Below are 17,771 nucleotides of genomic sequence, written 5' to 3' on the forward strand. Positions count from 1 at the left end.
AGTCTCCATTAATGGATAGCTCCCCATTTTAAAGCGTCGTCATATTCTAAATCTTAAAAAATCCATCCACAACAACGTATTCTTCTTACCAGAGTGAAGCGCTGCCGCGGCGAGGAAAGCGCATAGTGGCACGAGACATCTCATGGTGGCTGTTGGTCTGGGGACTGGGGTGTGTTGGGTTGTTGTGAGTGTGCAGCCTCTTATATCTTCAGCCGCATCACATGTTTTGCATGGACAGGCGGCTCTGGTACCATTGTCCCTCCCTACCTGAGAGGACAGTCGGGTGGCACATCACCACACAGACGCGTCCTTATTCAGGCCGTCAATGCCCCCCATTGTCGGCCTCCCAGTCACACGGGCCTTTATTTGGGGAGTCGCTGTGTCTGTTTGATACAAAAGGAAACAAATGGGAGTCCTTGCATCTGAGATGAAAACAATGCTCATTTCCTGATGCTGCTGGCGATGATTTCACCACACGTCCTCGGCTTATGGATGACGGGATGCAAACAGCCGCAGCTCCTAAATGTTTACCCTTTTCCTCTCAGACCTCGATCTGTCATCAACTGCAGAACATTTTATTCCTGAAATCAATTTTTTCAAGAGAAATGGGACATAAATGTAAACAAGTATACAAACTGCGTATGAACTTCTAAAATAAAGACATCAATAAAATGTTCATCAATATCACCACTTCAACTTTATCTATAAAGCAAGTTTGCAAATGACTTAATAAAAAGTGAGATCCATTTGAGTGTCTTGAGAAGCAATTCAAACACAATTTGAATAAGTACCAGATTTGCTTCGTAGTCAAATGTCAAACAAGAATACAAAGCAGAGAAGGTTTCATCCCTTTATTGTGATTGTAAAAACCTGGCAAACATACAGTTTGGACTGGAAGGTTTCAGTATTGTTTAAAATCTAAAATAAAACCTTTATATTTGTAGTTAAAGGCCTCATTGTATTTGTGCATAAGAAGCCATTTCTTCTGGTATTTGCCAAAAGAATCGAGTGTAAAAGTGAAACCTGTCAAATAAATGCCACACTTATTATTTTAGCAACAGTGTCTTGATATATACTCCCCAATAGAATAAAAAAAAAAAATAATCTATAAACATACACCTTTTCAAAGTGCTTAAGAAACAATTATGAAACTACAATTTTCTTCTAACAAACATTAAAGTGATTTAGATAGTCGTTTTTTTTAAGCCACAGGACATGTGACAAGCCACTTTACATGTTACAACCAAAACACACAAATGCTCCAAACTCTTCTCAGTCTGGTCCTCGCGGCCTTCACTTCAATAAAAGCAACAAATGAAAACCCAAAGGACAAATGATTTCTAAAAGGATAGGGACACTTATCACTTAATAAAGACGTAAGTCCATTACTCTGATATCTTTAAGGCACCATCATAATTTTAACAATTTGAATTCACAAAATTCTTCAGTGTAATTAGACTGTCCAAAATAGAGACTTAAAAATGAATAGTACAATTAAATAGTAGAAATAAACACAGACTTGTTAATACTTCATAACTGACATCGATAACATATCGTTTTAGTGGCACACGTCTGTTGCTGACCGCCGTCTGTCCTCACTAACATGTGGTCTCCTGATGAGGTAGAGACGCCGAGTCATCAGAAGAGACATCCTCAAGAAAAGGACATCTTGGTCAACGCGACACCGACAAGCTGATCTGTTTGATGTCAGCTGCGACTTTTTAAATAACAGCATCTGGGCACAGAAAAAACAAACCACGTAGACAGAGGAACACTGAAAAGTAATTGTCTCCACTGGAGTGCAGCGTGGTTCACGCCGATTACACAACTCGGCACAGTGCAGAGTTTTAGTGGGATTCTCTTGTGGGGACTGTGATGGTGATTAGAGGATCATTTCAAGTCGTTTTGGTCCTATTTGCATAATAACATTTGTACTTAACAGCTGAGATCTGGGGAAGCAGAGACGGTGCTAAATCGAAATGAGACAAAAGGTCGGTTCTCTAAACAGACAGACAGGCTGTAAACAAACCCCGACGTCAACAGGACGGATTTGGAAGAGAAGACGAGACAAGCGGTGACATCCGTTGACGGGAAGAGTTCCCGATTCAACTTTAAAACGCCATATTTGAAGTTGTTTTTTTTTAGCACGGGAAGTTTTGCTGTGCATTGCGGGATTATTCACGGCGTCACCTCCAAATACAGCCGTCTAGAGAATCTGATGACATCGTTGACTTGTGTACAACATGTCCGATCGCTTCGCTGCTGACTGTGTTTTTTGCTTCGTCAGACTCCATTGCAGCAAAATCCCTGATCTACCTGCCGAGTAAACAATGGAAATGATGGCCGCCACAACAACAGTAAGATCACAGTTGTGATAAATTGTGTGGAGTTTTAAAGTGGTGAGAGCTCCTCAGATACCTGAATAAGAGTTTGGATTTCCCCGGACAGGAGTGTCGTTGGACTGCATCAGGCCTGTCCATGCGTATCTGTGTCGACTGCTTTTTGGTTCCTCTCTTCAGAGTTCCCCTCTGAGTCGGGTGTGCAGGTCTTCCTGGTCGATGTTGCCGTCCTGCTGGTGCCAGCGGTGGTGCGCCAGCAGGGCCACGTTCCTGGCAGAGACGGCGCTCAACTCCATGGCACTCGCCGCCCACTCCAAAGCGTTCAGGTAGTACAGCCGGTTGTGCAGGATGAATGGAGGCGTCTTGCGGTGCGGCGGCCGGTAAGAAGGATAAGCGAGCCACCGAGTCTCCGACACTGAATCCCAGGAGAGGAACATGTCCTGCAGCTGCTCCCGGGACAGCGGCTGTGAGGAGAACACCTTCCAGACTTTGGTCTGGCTGGCAGGGGGGCGCTTGTAATCCTGAGGGATGTGCACAGGGTCGACAGAGCCCAGGCTGTTGATGACGGAGTCCTTGGAGTCGGTGGTGAGGATGTCAGACACAGTGAACTCCGAGGCCGGCTCTGTGGTCCCCAAGAAGGACACGTTCAGCATGCCGCGGACCAGAGTGGAGACCGTCTGGTGGTAACGCCCGGGATAGTGAGATGGGATGGGGGGAGAGAAGCCCGAGAAGGTGATGTCAGACTTTCCCTGGTGAAGCGGCGTTGCTATCACCACTATGTCATACAGAGAGTGTGCCGAGCCGGATTCGCCAACATAATTGACCTCATAGAAACTGGTTGTGGTGCCTAAAGTTGGGAGACGGAGGGCAGTTGAGGTGAAAATAACTTGCAAACATCCACATGAGTAATTCATCAGTGGGAAAGAAAATGACCAGTTCTGAAGCAAATGAAGGAATGTAAAATGTAAAATGTACCTGCTTTGGATGGTCGAACCTTGACTGAAATGGAGGTCACTCTGGCGGTGACGAGCTCACTCTTGCTGTTGTACAGCAGTCCCGAGCACACTCTCTTATTGCCTCCGTCTACTGCCCACAGGCCTGAAGCCGCTCCCGCTAATGACACTGCCCCTTGAAGACAAGACAGACGGTACATGTTACCTCTTATTTTACAGCTCTTCATCAAAAACCTTCACGTCATGAACCAAGTCAAACTGCTACAAACATACCCACAAAACCATTGATGCGGACACTTTGGCCGTAGTTGATGCGAGTGATGGGTGCGACCATATTGTTGAGAAAGACTTGTGAAAATCCTTCGGTCCTCATCGTTTCCTCCAGCGTCTGATTGAGCAGGGTGAGAAAACTATCGCCGCCCATGGCGTGAAGGAGCCGATCCACGCTGGAGAATGAGTAGCCGTACTGCTGGTACTGGTAGATCCTGTGGATGAAAAGGTTTCACGTGATCGCCTATGTTGATCATCGTGCAACGTATGCTAAAAGAATGAGTTTTAGGAGCCATGACAACCACTTTTCCTCCTCACCTCATGAATTTGTCCATCACACTCTCCACCCACATATGCATTCTGAGAACGCTGAACCCAAATTGCCAGAGTATGCGCAATAAATTGACAATGAACCAGTCACTCTCTTCAAACGTGAGCTCCTTTCCATCAAAGATTGCCATTTTAGACGGGACCTCTTTCCTTTGAGGGATACCTAAAAAGAAGAAAAAACATATACTCTCACAGTTTCAAATGTACAAGACTGCATACCAACAATGGTTACAGTTAAGTAAGTAAGTAAGTAGCTTTTATTGTCAATTTCTTCACATGTTAGACATACAAAGGAATCAATAGGACGTTTCCCACTCTCCCACGGTGAAACATAAAAAAGTGCACAGGCACAACAGATAAGACAAGACATTTCCTAATACTAAGTAAACATAAAGATAAAGATTCACGTACAGTTGTTATCAATACTATATATATATAAATACTATATATATATAAATACTATAAATACGTAATATAATTTTAGAAAAGTGAAGACAAGTGATTAAAGTGCAGAGTTTTGAGTGATTTTTTAGGGGGGTGGGTAATGTGCCGAGTCTTTAATTTAGGGTACTGTGACTCCTCCCACTATCTTGGAGGCTGTCCTGGTCATCCTCAGCAGGCAGTTGGCTGACCAGGGAGAGTGGTCAGCTTGATGAAGCTCACGTGCAGCAGCTTCTTCTTCTGTTTTTGCACCTTCAACCCCTCCATAGCACACATGCCACACATTCATGCACTACTTTCATGACTGACTTTGATGATCGGTCCACTCCATTGTTTGTTTTGTGTTAACTTTTAGTTCAATAAATAGTTTTGGTTTTGAGTATAACCTGCGAGCTCTCCCTTGTCCCTCAGCCAGTTTGTGACAAATGGAGGCTCGTCTGGGATGACAACCCGCTTGGTAAAGTCTAGCTTTAGTAGGACATAGGAGGCTGGATGATCGTTGTATTTGACCAATTTGGGTGGACCATTGTGTTTTGTTGGTGCCATTTTGAGGTGAAGCCCCTTTTATGAGAACAGATTAGTTTGCAGTTAGTATTTTGACTTTGATTTTGGGGATTTTCAAGCAACGTTTTAGCTTCTTTAAATACTTTTGTGACAATACGTTACCTAATTTTTCCATGAAGTGCTTCATGTGCAGGTTCAGAGGATGGATCACTGCGCCTCCCGTCTCATACTCATAATCTCCGATCTTTACTGTTGCAAGTCGTCCACCAACGGCTCCTGGTTCAAAGACATCGATCTTCACCCCGGCTCCAAATTCCTGCCTCAGGTAAAACGCTGCAGATGCTCCTCCAATGCCTGCTCCGACCACAGCTTCAAAGCAGTAATGAAAACACAGTTGAAACAATTTTTTTATATTTTAGATTGATTAATACAAATAAAAAGGAATAAATGCCGTAGCTCCATATGCACATTTGTAGGTTGATCGTTCTCTAGTTTAATTTTATTTTGAAGTTGTTTTCCATATTTGACACCTGCATCTCTACTCATGCGGGTACCATGTGTCACATCATCCCATCAAATGCATGGGGATCTTTCCTGTTGATTGATGAACATGACATGTTACAACAGGACAACTAATCAGTAGTTTAAACATTGATGGAATTTTATTGCAAAAACCATGTCCCTCTGAACTCACATATAGAGCCACCAGTTAACATAATGTGTGCACACCTTATGCCAAATATGCACATGATGATGTCTGGGTATCTCCTTTTATGTTATGTTATGCACATGGAATGCGTAAATTTTCAACTTGCCGGTGTCTCTGCCACTGTATTCTGGGTAAGGTCAGTGAGGTTTTCTCTCACATAAATATGATATAATGATGAGGTATTTATCGAGGATTGATGTGTTTTGTTTTTACGTACCGCCTGGGACAGACTCACCTATCCTTTTGGGCTGCTCCTGCAGCCCTGGGGCCGAGGCTAGACTTCTTCTCCCAGTGTGCCAAAGCCCCAGAAACAGCAGGGCTCTCAGGGGCAGAGTTCGTGGATTCATTGTGGGCGTCTAGTTCCCTACTGCACCACGCAGCATCTGGACAGGAGGCATACACACGGTCAGTTCCGAGTTCCGGTAATAACTTTATCAGTCTTGGTCAAAGGTTACTCCCACAGGAGTTCAAACTTACGATAAGAAAAAGAAAAGAACATTTAAACTTATTATAGAGTCAAAGGCGTACATGTCAAATACTTAGACACTTTATAAAGAGAGATAGTTGCACGGGGAGGACTCACTATTTCAAAAATGCAGTTGTTGATCGAGAAGTAGCCTTCACAGCGTTATCTTCGCTACACTCTAAAATAAATTCAACGTCCGGTGAAACTCTGACCACTTAAACAAAAAAATTAGCTGGTAAGTTGAGCCACAAAGACTAGAAGTGTCAGCAACTAACTAAACTTGTTCAACGGTTGCGTCATGTCGGAGCGCCGTGGACGTCTCTTAATTTCGAGACCCACTTCCGGGCCTGCTTACGTTTGAGTTTCACAATAAAAGCCGTACATTCTGGGTTTGAGATTAAAAACTGAATACACGTGCAATGTGCAACGTTTAAACGATGGCAGTTGATTTGAGCCTAATCGCCGATGTATAATTAACATGTTCAATAGAAGACAGAATATATAATATAGAAAATAGATTATAAACTGTAGACGCAGAATTAAAATCGTGTTAGGAACTAGGATAACGTACTTTTGAAAAAGGGCTCGTGAAGGTTTAAAGGAACTGAGCGTTATATGTCCTATTTCTTGAGTCATGTTATCACGAGTAATATAGAGAACTGTTCATTTCCGAGAAAGTCAGTCTGCAAGTCTTCCATTCCAAAGTTGAGAATTGACTGGAAATCAATTTTGAAAGACACCGGAAAAGGATTCTGTTGCGGAAGTAAACCGGAAGTGACGCAAACATCCACTTGAACCATGCGTGAATGGAGGTGACCTTACTTATCATCAACTTGTGAAGTAAAGGAACTTGCGGTGGACATTACAAGTCAACCCAGTCTGGTTTAGATTCCAAACGTGACTTTGCTGTGCGAGCAGGACGAACTGAGATGGCAGAGGCACACCAGGCACGTGTGCAAAATGTGGTGGAAGAAATGGTCCAAATCCTGGAGAGGGACAACATCCGTGTAATGCAGGCAGGTGTTTTTATCTGTGGAAACATAATCTGCGCATGTATTGCTTTGTGTGTTTCTACCACACTGATCTGTGCAGCACCCGTGTCCATCGTGTGTGTATGTGTGTTCTCGCTGCAGGGTCGCATGTTCAGCTGCAGTGCAGACTGCTGTGATCGTTCCACGGACTCCATGTCGGTGGTGCATCGGTGCATCGAGAGGTGTCACACGCCTCTGGCCCAAGCTCAGGGACTGGTCACTTCAGAGCTGGAGAAGTTTCAGGTGAGGACAATCTATGGTGAACGTTCGTTAAATTCCTCAGTCAAGCGACACATAGCGGCTGTCTCATGCCCTCGACGACACGGTTATATATCAGTCTGACATTTCTAATAAGTTGATATAGGACCCTCAATCAAACCTGCGACCAGCCATGGCCAGTCTGACCCTCATGGGATACCAAATGATACCAATTTAAACGAATTAAAAATCATTTTCAATGTTCGTTTTGTTATTTCTGGACCTGTTTATGTTATTTAGTGGTGCTTGATCACAAATCTGCAATTAATCAGACTCAATGTAAACTAAGTATACACACATTGAACCTGAGGCTTTTGGGGGCCACCGAGTATCTCACGGTTGGAAATTGCCAGGTAGAGATAACGAGGTGCTATTGAAACAACAACATTACAAGGATTGTTTGGAAATTTAAGTAACTATTTTTCTTGTTACTGTGTTGCTTCTTCTTTGAGTACTTTTTGTAAGTCAGTATATCGGTAGAGATGTACTAAAGTGGAAATACTTCAGCACTCTTGACTTCAACATAACATTCAATGTGCCTGAGGAGCTATAATCTTTAGTTTTGCAGCCGGGAAGTCAAATAAATACACCAAATATCAAGTTGAAAAACAAAAGAGCAAAATGGCACAGCTGAAATTGCAGTCCATCGACAACTATGACTTTATTAAAATGTAGAATAGTATGATCGTATGTATTTAAATACCATACTAAGACACATTTTTTTGTTACATACATAAACTAAAATGTTGTCGTTTTTTTAATGACATTTTTATGTCGTACTACAATGAGATTTATGGCGTGCTATATTACAATTTTTTTAATGACATCTTTGGAGCATACTTTAATTTTGTATAAACTTTTCTATGACTTTATGCATTTACTGGAATAATCTTAAGGCAATGGGACAATATTTTATTTCTGGTTCAGTTTGAGCCTAAATGCTCAGCTCCCTTGTCACATGTACATCCTAAACATGTCTACTGAGACTTTGTTTGTTTTATTAAACAATCTCTCCTCTCTGACCCATCAGGACCGTCTGAGCCGATGCACGATGCACTGCAATGATAAGGCAAAGGATCTGTTTGACTCCGGCGCTAAAGAGCCGGCTGTTCGATCCCTGATGGACAGCTGTGTGGGCAGTTGTGTGGACGACCACATAAACCTGATTCCCAGCATGACCCGAAGAATCAAAGACAATTTGAACTCTATTCAGCAGTAAGGAGAGGGATGGATAACTGCAGTCTGTCCTGGAGACTCAGTCTGAGGTCATTACACATGCAGAAGCTCAGGGTCACCCAACTCAGCCAGTATGACCAGTAATAACTGAAGAATAGAGGTCTGTAATACCATGAAAGAATGGAGAGTGAAGTTTAACATGGATTGTGCGATACAAAAGAGTGACTCTAAATGCTGCTGTAGTGGAGGTTTAAAACTCCCCACTGTCAGATTTGTTTTCTTACTATGTGTAATCTACAAACTAGAATCTCCCTGTAAATGAGGAACTGAACGTTTTGTTGGGTTTAGGTTTGGAAAACCAGGTGTTGAATCTGGTGGCGCATTCTCGTTTATGAACAAGATGCCAACTCAAACACGCATTGAGGAAGAGAAGTGTGTATTAACAAAGATAAATAGGAAAAACTCACTCGGTATGTATCCGAGTATCGCATTTTATAATACCAGAATAGAGTGCACCACCGAACAGTCCACATGTGGATCTATTCTTGCATTTTGAATGTACTCAATGTTCAACTCTTTCTGACCTTTCTCTCGTGTGAGCCTTCTCACCTCTTGTTCTTTATTTTTTTGTCATTACATTGTTGAGTTCTGTGATTGTCTTACCTCAAGATGTGTGTTTATATATCTGTATTAAAATTATTGTAGCTGTACCTGTTTTTGGACTGCATTTTCATGGCTGCAAAAATCTCATGTTAGCGAATAATCGCACAAGAAAGGCAACACTGCAAGGTTCAGTCTGAGTAAACTCACTCCAGCTGATGTTAACCTCACAGCACATTCAAATCTATGTGCATGTAATGCATGTTGATTGGAATGATATCCAAAATGATCAATGACACTTTTCTTTCTAACTGCTTTGGACTACAGTATAACTTAAGGATTTGTTGACATCCTACAATGACATTTGTCAGGCTCTTTTTCAACATACTATGACTTAGTGTACTTTTTAACCGTACTATGAATATTGACTTGACATATAAAATGATACGCGTGTAATAATTGACAGATGTTATCACTTACATTAATAGTATAACACTGTTGCTGTGAGTATATCCCAGTGAAAGTCAAAGCAATAAATAAATCAGGCAAGAACTTTAGTAATATCTTCAGAAGCATAAATAACTGCAGCTGTTGGAAAATTAAATAGGATCATGGGCTTGCACCACAGCCCGCTTAATAGGACAGTTTGTGTTGAGAATTGTATTTTCTTTTGCAAAAAAAATTAATCCTTACAAATGAAATCAAAAATAACAACCAAACAAAGACTTTGTCATAGTAAGATGTCAGTATGTCTGCTTTACAGGTTTTCAAAACAGTATGAGGTTACAGATTTCCCAAAACAAAGTGACAATTCTTCATGTGAAGTACAAAAGTGTAAAATAACACAACTGCAAAGGTATTTCATATGCGATGGGCGCAGTCTCAGCAGCCTGCTTCAATGTGTCCAACTGAACTGCATCAGAGGCCGTGGACTCCGGTAACCAGAGCAAAACAACATTTTACAGTCTAGCCATTAAACAATACGTCAACATTTGTGTGATCTTCAAAATTCGGATGTGAATATCAAAACGTTAGTGTCATTGAACAGACATCCAAGTGTAAACTGTAAATGAGACTAGCACACAAAAACTCCTGAAGAATTATGTCTCATGAAAAACATCAAAATGATTACCTGGGCGTTGTGACATTACTTTTAGCAAAGTTGTTGATACTGGGTATAATATGGAAGTGGGGATGGCGTTTCCTCAACCCTAAAACATATGTAATTATACCAAACTGGATGTCTGTTGAACGTCGTCATCAGCTGCCTGGGCTACTTGTCACATTGTGACACGGAAGGGGAAAGCTTGAGTTTAGGTGTTATGTGGCAGCAGGTATGACGTATCACTATCAGCTGATAGCTCTGACTCCATCAGTGGAGTGAAGCAACAGACTTCAATCTTCCATCCAAGTCCCTCAAGGTCCAGCTTCAGCCTAGAGAGCAGTTCCCTGATGATGTTCCCATTCATAAAATATAAGAGAGTAGTTATTTTGTTCCTCTTGAGAAATGGTCCAACATCCCAGTGCAGAGAGTTCATGGCGGAGGTCCAACGTTTTGAAGCTGCTCCGATGACACAAGTGGCCTCATCTCTCCTGGCCTCTCCTGCGACACGTTGAACCCCATGTGTGGTCCCAATGTCGGACACACAGACAAAACATCTCACTGTGTTACAAAGCATGCAGGTGGTATTTCCAATGTCAGAACGATGTCGGCGTCTCGGCATTACCGGAGTACTGAACAGGCATCAAGACACGCAGCGAGCAGTGCTTTCTGGTTCTGAGGATTCTGGACGCTGGTCCAAGTGAGGCGACGTATACAGGAAGTTACAGCACACGTAGAGGGGGAATGTTAACAACCGGCTGTCCAGGTTCATAACCACATACTCCTGAGACAGTGAAGGGAATAATATGTCAAAGACAGCTTCTCATATAAAAAGCTAATGAATGACAAGGCGGAGGAGACGTCTGCATGTGAACTGTGCTCACTGACCTGGTCTTTCTCAAGGGTGAGGAGCTGGTAACCTGTTGAACGACTGCAGACCAACTTTCCTCGGCCATCAAAGGAGGCCAGGCGTAACCTGAGCACATAAAGATTGTCAAAGGCAGGTCGGGGACTTCCCAAGATTAAAGCTGAAAATTCACACACATTGTTTTAAAAAGGAAGGAAGTAAAAAGAATCAGAAATTGGACAAGAAAATTGGAATCTGCGCATCACTCTGTCCAAGGATAAAGTCCAACAGTCGGGAGGAAAGTGAATGTTTTTCCCAAAATGTCAACTCATCCTTTAAATAAACACTTAGTTTTAATATATAACTGTTACAACAACCAAACAAGCTCAGTTTTACAAATATGACTATGGTCTCAAATGGGTAACAAAGTAAAATCATGAGTTATCAATTACAATACTAGTTACAGTTGATTATTGTATAATCATCACAGAATTTAACAACTACTCATCATTTTAAACATTCAGATGTACACATGAAATACAGAAACAGATCCCGATTATGTTGCAGTTCAACTTCAGAACGTATCCCCAACTTACAAAGTCCCTTTTCGGTTTTTGGACTGCAGCACTGTGATTGAAGAGCAACTTTAACAAATGCTGAATCGCAAACAAATTGTTTTGTTGAGACTATTTTGTCATATTATACATGCAGTTTTTATAGTAGTTGACAGTATGTCATACATGTCTTGGTTTTGCAGATGTGTACGATCCCTTAGATACATATTCAAATGTGCCTGCACACACACCTGAACGCCAGATGCCTCCGGGCTTGCAGACTCACAGCGCCCCCACATGGCTGACTCAGAGTATTCCGTTTGAAGACTATGAAACGGTTTGTGTAGGTCACCAGCAGGTCAAAGCCGAAGTTGAAGCCCGTCCACCGCCAGCAGTACTGAGGAGAGGAGGGAGACGACATGTATCTGTAAACATTAAACTGAATACATTGTACAGCAGCAGAAGTTCCTGTAGAAGCGAGACGGTCTGACTTACATCTCCATCTTTAGTCAGTTTTCTGCCGCACCTCATACTGCTCAGCTCAAACTCATCTTTGTTAGCTTCCTGAGGGCTAATGATGGAAATCAGAGTTTTGTCATCTGAACAACATCAAAATCAGATTACATCTAAACAGTTGTTGTGTTTGTATAAAGATGCCGCTAGAAAATATAGGTAAAACTAACAGTCCACTGACATTACACTTGTTCAGTCTCAGGTTCTTACCCATTGTCGTTGTCAAATTCTGTGCGGAGCATGGCGAACCACTGGTTTTTGTAAACCGACGTTAACCAATCTGGTATAAGTTAGAATATAAAATATTAACAGTGCATAAGCTCATGAAAAAGACGATTCCTAGAGATGTAAATGTAAAGTCTGCTTTACGATGCGTCTACACGATGGCAGAGACGGAGCCACATCTTACCAGGGGGCAAAATGTTGTCTCTCTCCAGGATGCGTGCCGATGCCAGATCGTTGATGATGTACTGGAGACGAACGTGTCTGAACACCGAGCGAAAAGGTTCGCTGTCCTCGGTGTTCAAGAAGGGCTCTTTTTCACACAGGTCTGGAGCACAAAGTCCATTGGAAAGCTCATCAAACATCTGCGTGTGGCTACTCATGAAAAAGATTACAAATGAAGATCCCTCTTTCATGAGATATGTCGCCTTACTGTACCTGTCCTGCGTTTGCAAAGCCAGGCATCAGCGTCAGCCAGAAGCTGTTTGATTGGGCCGTCCCACGATGGATTGAGCTGCAGGAACATCCACTTCAGGGAGAGAAATTACAAAGAGAGCTTTTAGAAACAAGCCTGATGCTACAAACAGTTTAACTGGAAGTTATAATATATATATATATACACTACCGTTCGAAAGTTTGGGATCACCCAGACAATTTCGTGTTTTCCATGAAAACTCACACTTTTATTTATCAAATGAGTTGCAAAATGTATAGAAAATATAGTCAAGACATTGACAAGGTTAGAAATAATGATTTGTATTTGAAGTATTAATTTTTTTCTTCAAACTTTGCTTTCGTCAAAGAATGCTCCTTTTGCAGCAATTACAGCATTGCAGACCTTTGGCATTCTAGCTGTTAATTTGTTGAGGTAATCTGTTGAAATTTCACCCCACGCTTCCTGAAGCACCTGCCACAAGTTGGATTGGCTTGATGGGCACTTCTTGCGGACCATACGGTCAAGCTGCTCCCACAACAGCTCAATGGGGTTGAGATCTGGTGACTGTGCTGGCCACTCCATTACAGACAGCATACCAGCTGCCTGCTTCTTCCCTAAATAGTTCTTGCACAATGTGGAGGTGTGCTTTGGGTCATTGTCCTGTTGGAGGAGGAAATTGGCTCCAATCAAGCGCTGCCCACAGGGTATGGCATGGCGTTGCAAAATGGAGTGATAGCCTTCCTTATTTAAAATCCCTTTACCTGGTACAAATCTCCCACTTTACCAGCACCAAAGCAGCCCCAGACCATCACATTACCTCCACCATGCTTGACAGATGGTGTCAGGCACTCTTCCAGCATCTTTTCACCTGTTCTGCATCTCACAAATGTTCTTCTGTGTGATCCAAACACCTCAAACTTGGATTCATCTGTCCATAACACCTTTTTCCAATCTTCCTCTGTCCAATGCCTGTGTTCTTTTGCCCATACAAATCTTTTCTTTTTATTGGTCAGTCTCAGATATGGCTTTTTCTTTGCCACTCTGCCTAGAAGGCCAGCATCCCGGAGTCGCCTCTTCACTGTCGACATTGACACTGGCGTTTTGCGGGTACCATTTAAAGAAGCTGCCAGTTGAGGACCTGTGAGGCGTGTATTTCTCAAACTAGAGACTCTAATGTACTTGTCTTCTTGCTGAGTTGTGCACCGGGGCCTCCCACTTCTCTTTCTGCTCTGGTTAGAGCCCGTTTGTGCTGTTCTCTGAAGGGAGTAGTACACACCGATGAAGGAAATTTTCAGTTTCTTTGCAATTTCTCGCATGGAATAGCCTTCATTTCTAAGAACAAGAATAGACTGGCGAGTTTCACATGAAAGTTCTTTTTTTCTGCCCATTTTGAGAGTCTTATCGAACCCACAAATGTGATGCTCCAGATAATCAACTAGCTCAAAGGAAGGCCAGTTTTATAGCTTCTCTCATCAGCAAAACAGTTTTCAGCTGTGCTAACATAATTGCACAAGGGTTTTCAAGGGTTTTCTAATCATCCATTAGTCTTCTAAGGCGATTAGCAAACACAATGTATCATTAGAACACTGGAGTGATAGTTGCTGGAAATGGGCCTCTATACACCTATGGAGATATTTCATTAGAAACCAGACGTTTCCACCTAGAATAGTCATTTACCACATTAACAATGTAGAGAGTGTATTTCTGATAGATTTAATGTTATCTTCATTGAAAAAAACAATGCTTTTCTTTGAAAAATAAGGACATTTCTAAGTGATCCCAAACTTTTGAACGGTAGTGTATATATATTTGCATGTACCTTTTTCAAAGCTGTGTATACATCCATTTCCACCTGCATGACAAACAGGTCCGAGGACTGGATGAGTTGCTCCATCACCTCTCCCCTGTAAATGCAGGGCAGAGACAAATGGTGAGTTTGATCATAGATACAATATTTTACACAATGGTTTAAAACATAATTACTAAACACAGCCATTTCATTGTCCTTATTAAATAGGTCACGGCACTAAACCCAAATCCAGACCATTTTAATTAGGCAACAGAGTGTACTCATGAGGCCTATCCTGAATTAGATTCGATACCTTCATTATCCGAACTGATACAATGCTACTGAAGAAACCACATACGCTGGAAGATTATGTAAAAACTACAGAACTGTAAGCGCGCACACACACCCAAGTTCTTTCATCAGGTCGACATTTTGATGAGTCATCAGGTTGTTCAGAAGCCACTCAAGACACCTGCAGAAAGAGATGCACAAACACACACAGTGGGATGTGAGTACACAGCACAAGATACGGTTTTACCCAATTAATTACTGGGATTTTAAACAATTACAAATCTGACTTTTTCATGACTAAATCCAAGCCATAGATGCTGGCACAAGCGTAGTATCCACAGACGGTCTTCGCGCTAATGTTTTCCTTCATGGTCTCTCCACACTGGTGGATCAGGCCATCCTGGAGACAACACAACAAACAAACATGAGCTTTGATAATTTTTTGTACATGACTGTGCGTACACAAATAAAGATGGTAATTTGAATCTACTGACCAGCTGTAGCATACAAGCGGCTGCAAGAATACTGACAACTCTGCTGGGCTTGATCAGGACATCATCCCGGTACAGGGATCCAAATACGACTTGCAGAGCTACACACACACGAACAAAACAGTACATTTCTATCAGGAAACACACAAACAAACAAACATCTTTCTTTGACTGTGGTCTTCTCACCTTCAGTGTCGATGTTCTGGTCGGGGATCTCCACGTTGATTTCCATCATGTTGGACTCTTTCCAAGAGCCGCTGAACATGCTGGAGAAATACCCAGACTACAAGATCCAATGAGGAGGGAGAGAAGTATTAAAGGAGAGGCAATGATAACCAACATGAAAGGAGATGTCACTGATGGTCTTTGTGCTGTTTTACCTGGCACAGGTAGACTTTGTGGAGGTTCCACTCCTGTCCCAGAGCACAGATGCGAATGTCACTGTTTTCTCCATTCAGGAACAAAGTCTGATAAATGTATCGCGATGTGTTTTTCAATTTCTTCCTGCTCAAGTTTGGAAAACACAAACAAACAACAGAGGAGAGACAATAAGAAAAAGGTAAGACAACATATTTATGTCTTATATATATATATATATATATTTATTTCAATTTTTTGGGGGGGATTATTTTTTCTTTGCCAGACTTGCCTGCGAGGTGTATCTAGTATGGCATCGTCCTCCTCTTGGTCGCTGTCACAGTCACACTGGGCATTTCGTTTCCTCTTCTTACACTCACATCTATGCTTGTGGCTGGTACTTGTGCCCTCTGCAGCCTCCTCTGATCCCCGAGAGGCGGACTGGAACCTGCTGCTCAGACTTCCCATCTCTACACTTCCAATGAGATGTAACACAAACAAAACAAAGTCTGCTGTTCAGTATCTTCACATTGCAACAGATCAGCATTGATCCATACAACATCAAAATCATTAGAGCAGATACTTTTATAAACTTTGGCCGTTACGGTATTGTGATGAAGCTTATGTTTTGTGCTTGTGTTGGAGTTATATTACTTTTCTTGAGAGTTTTAACTAACAATGGATTAAATTCTTGATTAATCTGTTGATTCATTTTTCGGTTGATTCATTTTTTAGTCTATAAAAAGTCAAACAAAGAAAAAACAACAGTCGTGGATTTGTGAAGTTGAAAAACCCCAAATGTTTCCCATTATTAATTGATAAACGACTTGACGTGATTGATTACTTATCAAAAATGTTGCTAATTATCTGCTTATGGACGGATTGACAATTGTTTTTGTTTTTTAGCAACATTCACTTTTCTTAAAAGACTGCATGACAATATAACAATGCCTTTGCATTGACTTGTCTCTTAAATACATTAAATACATTCCAAAATGTGTGGTAATATTTTTAAAGTTATATGTAGTTGTTAGTCTATTTGGTAAAAATGAAACATCATCAAAAATGGCATCGTCGAGTTAAATGTTCACGAATAAAGCAAATGGCATGAAACAAATATGTGGTCAGTCACAAAGTCTGATGCCAGGGCTGCAGCACAGTGAAACCTGATGCTCAGCACATTTAACAAAAGGACACATGAGCTAATTTACCTGATGATCCGCAGGCCGAGGGAGGGGTGCGGGGTGACTGTGGACGGGAAACACCGATTATCTCAGTCAGGTCGAACAGACTGCAGACGTTGACGAGCCAGTTAAAGAGGGGCTAACCTAAGAGCTAACTTAGCTTCCGAAATCACACACGAAAACAGGTCTGAAAACAGGTCTGAAAACAACAACAGCGTCGCTTCCGACAAGCTGCAGTTCTACACGAGCCTCCGGACCTCAAAACGCTCTTTGGTTTCAGTTACATGTTTCTAGATGATCGCAGAAATAGACCCAGAGGCAGGAGATGTTGTGTTGCTGCCCTGAAAAGCTGTGGCTGCTTTTGATATTGTTCTTCTCTCGCGAGTTAACAGCAGTATTCTACCACACAGGCGGCCGCTCTGCTCAACGGCGCTCCCGGCCGTGAGAAGGATGTATTACATACACCTTTTCTTGTGTTACGTCTAAATCGGTTCACTTTAAAAAAAAATCCACGTTGCACCTTGAATTCACCACAAATGTTTAAAAAAACAACGTAAATACACATACTATTCTAGGGCTAAACGCCACTACTTTTCGAAGGGCACCGCTGAATCATCAACGGTGTTAGTCGTTTATGTTAAGTAGTATATGTCTTTGAATAATTTAGACTTTATCACTGCACTGGCTGCTTTTGAGAGGAAACTCATGCTTTCAGAATTTGTGTTCAGAAAAAACCCTCTTTTTAGATAATTTAATAGCCCAGACAAAAAATATTTATCTGGGCTATTAAATTACATTTTCATTTAAACTAACTTTAATACATGTTTAAATAAACGCTAAAAACAGTAAGGGTGGGAACATTCACCATTTAATATACAATACACACGTAGTCTATAACTAATACATAC

The 17,771-nt window shown here is 41.8% G+C and overlaps 3 protein-coding genes across 6 annotated transcripts; 1 reads left to right on the forward strand and 2 right to left on the reverse strand.

The window, feature by feature from the left end:
* Positions 1-836: 836 nt before the first annotated feature.
* Positions 837-6,333, reverse strand: pcyox1 (prenylcysteine oxidase 1). The gene is made up of 7 exons (XM_056432216.1): positions 6,130-6,333; positions 5,782-5,929; positions 5,000-5,206; positions 3,881-4,055; positions 3,566-3,777; positions 3,315-3,467; positions 837-3,186 (listed from the first exon to the last, which is right to left on the reverse strand). Exons 2-7 carry the CDS (start codon positions 5,891-5,893, stop codon positions 2,516-2,518), a joined length of 1,530 nt encoding a protein of 509 aa, XP_056288191.1. The 5' UTR covers positions 5,894-5,929; positions 6,130-6,333; the 3' UTR covers positions 837-2,515.
* Positions 6,334-6,649: 316 nt separating this feature from the next.
* fam136a (family with sequence similarity 136 member A) lies at positions 6,650-9,187 on the forward strand. 2 transcript variants are annotated; one of them, XM_056432222.1, is made up of 3 exons: positions 6,683-7,028; positions 7,146-7,286; positions 8,332-9,187. In XM_056432222.1, the coding sequence occupies exons 1-3, from the start codon at positions 6,942-6,944 to the stop codon at positions 8,518-8,520; spliced, it is 417 nt and encodes a 138-aa protein (XP_056288197.1). In that variant the 5' UTR covers positions 6,683-6,941; the 3' UTR covers positions 8,521-9,187. The 2 variants fall into 2 exon arrangements, with proteins under 2 accessions (XP_056288196.1, XP_056288197.1); XM_056432221.1 differs by having other exon boundaries at positions 6,650-7,286.
* A 427-nt stretch (positions 9,188-9,614) lies between these two features.
* Positions 9,615-17,209, reverse strand: gmcl1 (germ cell-less, spermatogenesis associated). 3 transcript variants are annotated; one of them, XM_056432220.1, is made up of 16 exons: positions 16,891-17,209; positions 15,972-16,154; positions 15,703-15,826; positions 15,509-15,605; positions 15,326-15,423; positions 15,119-15,231; positions 14,947-15,012; positions 14,571-14,655; positions 12,754-12,844; positions 12,503-12,643; positions 12,304-12,373; positions 12,076-12,151; positions 11,832-11,977; positions 11,068-11,155; positions 10,805-10,963; positions 9,615-10,680 (listed from the first exon to the last, which is right to left on the reverse strand). In XM_056432220.1, exons 2-15 carry the CDS (start codon positions 16,145-16,147, stop codon positions 10,823-10,825), a joined length of 1,512 nt encoding a protein of 503 aa, XP_056288195.1. In that variant the 5' UTR covers positions 16,148-16,154; positions 16,891-17,209; the 3' UTR covers positions 9,615-10,680; positions 10,805-10,822. The 3 variants fall into 3 exon arrangements, with proteins under 3 accessions (XP_056288195.1, XP_056288194.1, XP_056288193.1); XM_056432219.1 differs by having other exon boundaries at positions 9,615-10,963; positions 15,972-16,149; XM_056432218.1 differs by having other exon boundaries at positions 9,615-10,963.
* Positions 17,210-17,771: the final 562 nt, after the last annotated feature.

Source organism: Pseudoliparis swirei, chromosome 15 (genome assembly GCF_029220125.1).
Source record: "Pseudoliparis swirei isolate HS2019 ecotype Mariana Trench chromosome 15, NWPU_hadal_v1, whole genome shotgun sequence".
NCBI lineage: Eukaryota > Metazoa > Chordata > Actinopteri > Perciformes > Liparidae > Pseudoliparis > Pseudoliparis swirei.

Excerpts from the sequence above, each read along its gene's own strand:
- gmcl1 (XM_056432219.1), bottom strand. The coding sequence starts at position 16,147 with ATGGGAAGTCTGAGCAGCAGGTTCCAGTCCGCCTCTCGGGGATCAGAG. Across the intron at positions 12,374-12,502 it reads AGACAACATTTTGCCCCCTG|ATTGGTTAACGTCGGTTTAC; the intron begins GTAAGATGTGGC and ends AACTTATACCAG. Across the intron at positions 11,156-11,831 it reads CGGAGGCATCTGGCGTTCAG|GTTACGCCTGGCCTCCTTTG; the intron begins GTGTGTGTGCAG and ends TTATGTGCTCAG.
- pcyox1 (XM_056432216.1), bottom strand. The coding sequence starts at position 5,893 with ATGAATCCACGAACTCTGCCCCTGAGAGCCCTGCTGTTTCTGGGGCTT. Across the intron at positions 5,207-5,781 it reads GGAGCAGCCCAAAAGGATAG|CTGTGGTCGGAGCAGGCATT; the intron begins GTGAGTCTGTCC and ends ACTGCTTTGAAG. Across the intron at positions 3,778-3,880 it reads GTGATGGACAAATTCATGAG|GATCTACCAGTACCAGCAGT; the intron begins GTGAGGAGGAAA and ends TTTCATCCACAG.
- fam136a (XM_056432221.1), top strand. The coding sequence starts at position 6,942 with ATGGCAGAGGCACACCAGGCACGTGTGCAAAATGTGGTGGAAGAAATG. Across the intron at positions 7,287-8,331 it reads CAGAGCTGGAGAAGTTTCAG|GACCGTCTGAGCCGATGCAC; the intron begins GTGAGGACAATC and ends CTGACCCATCAG.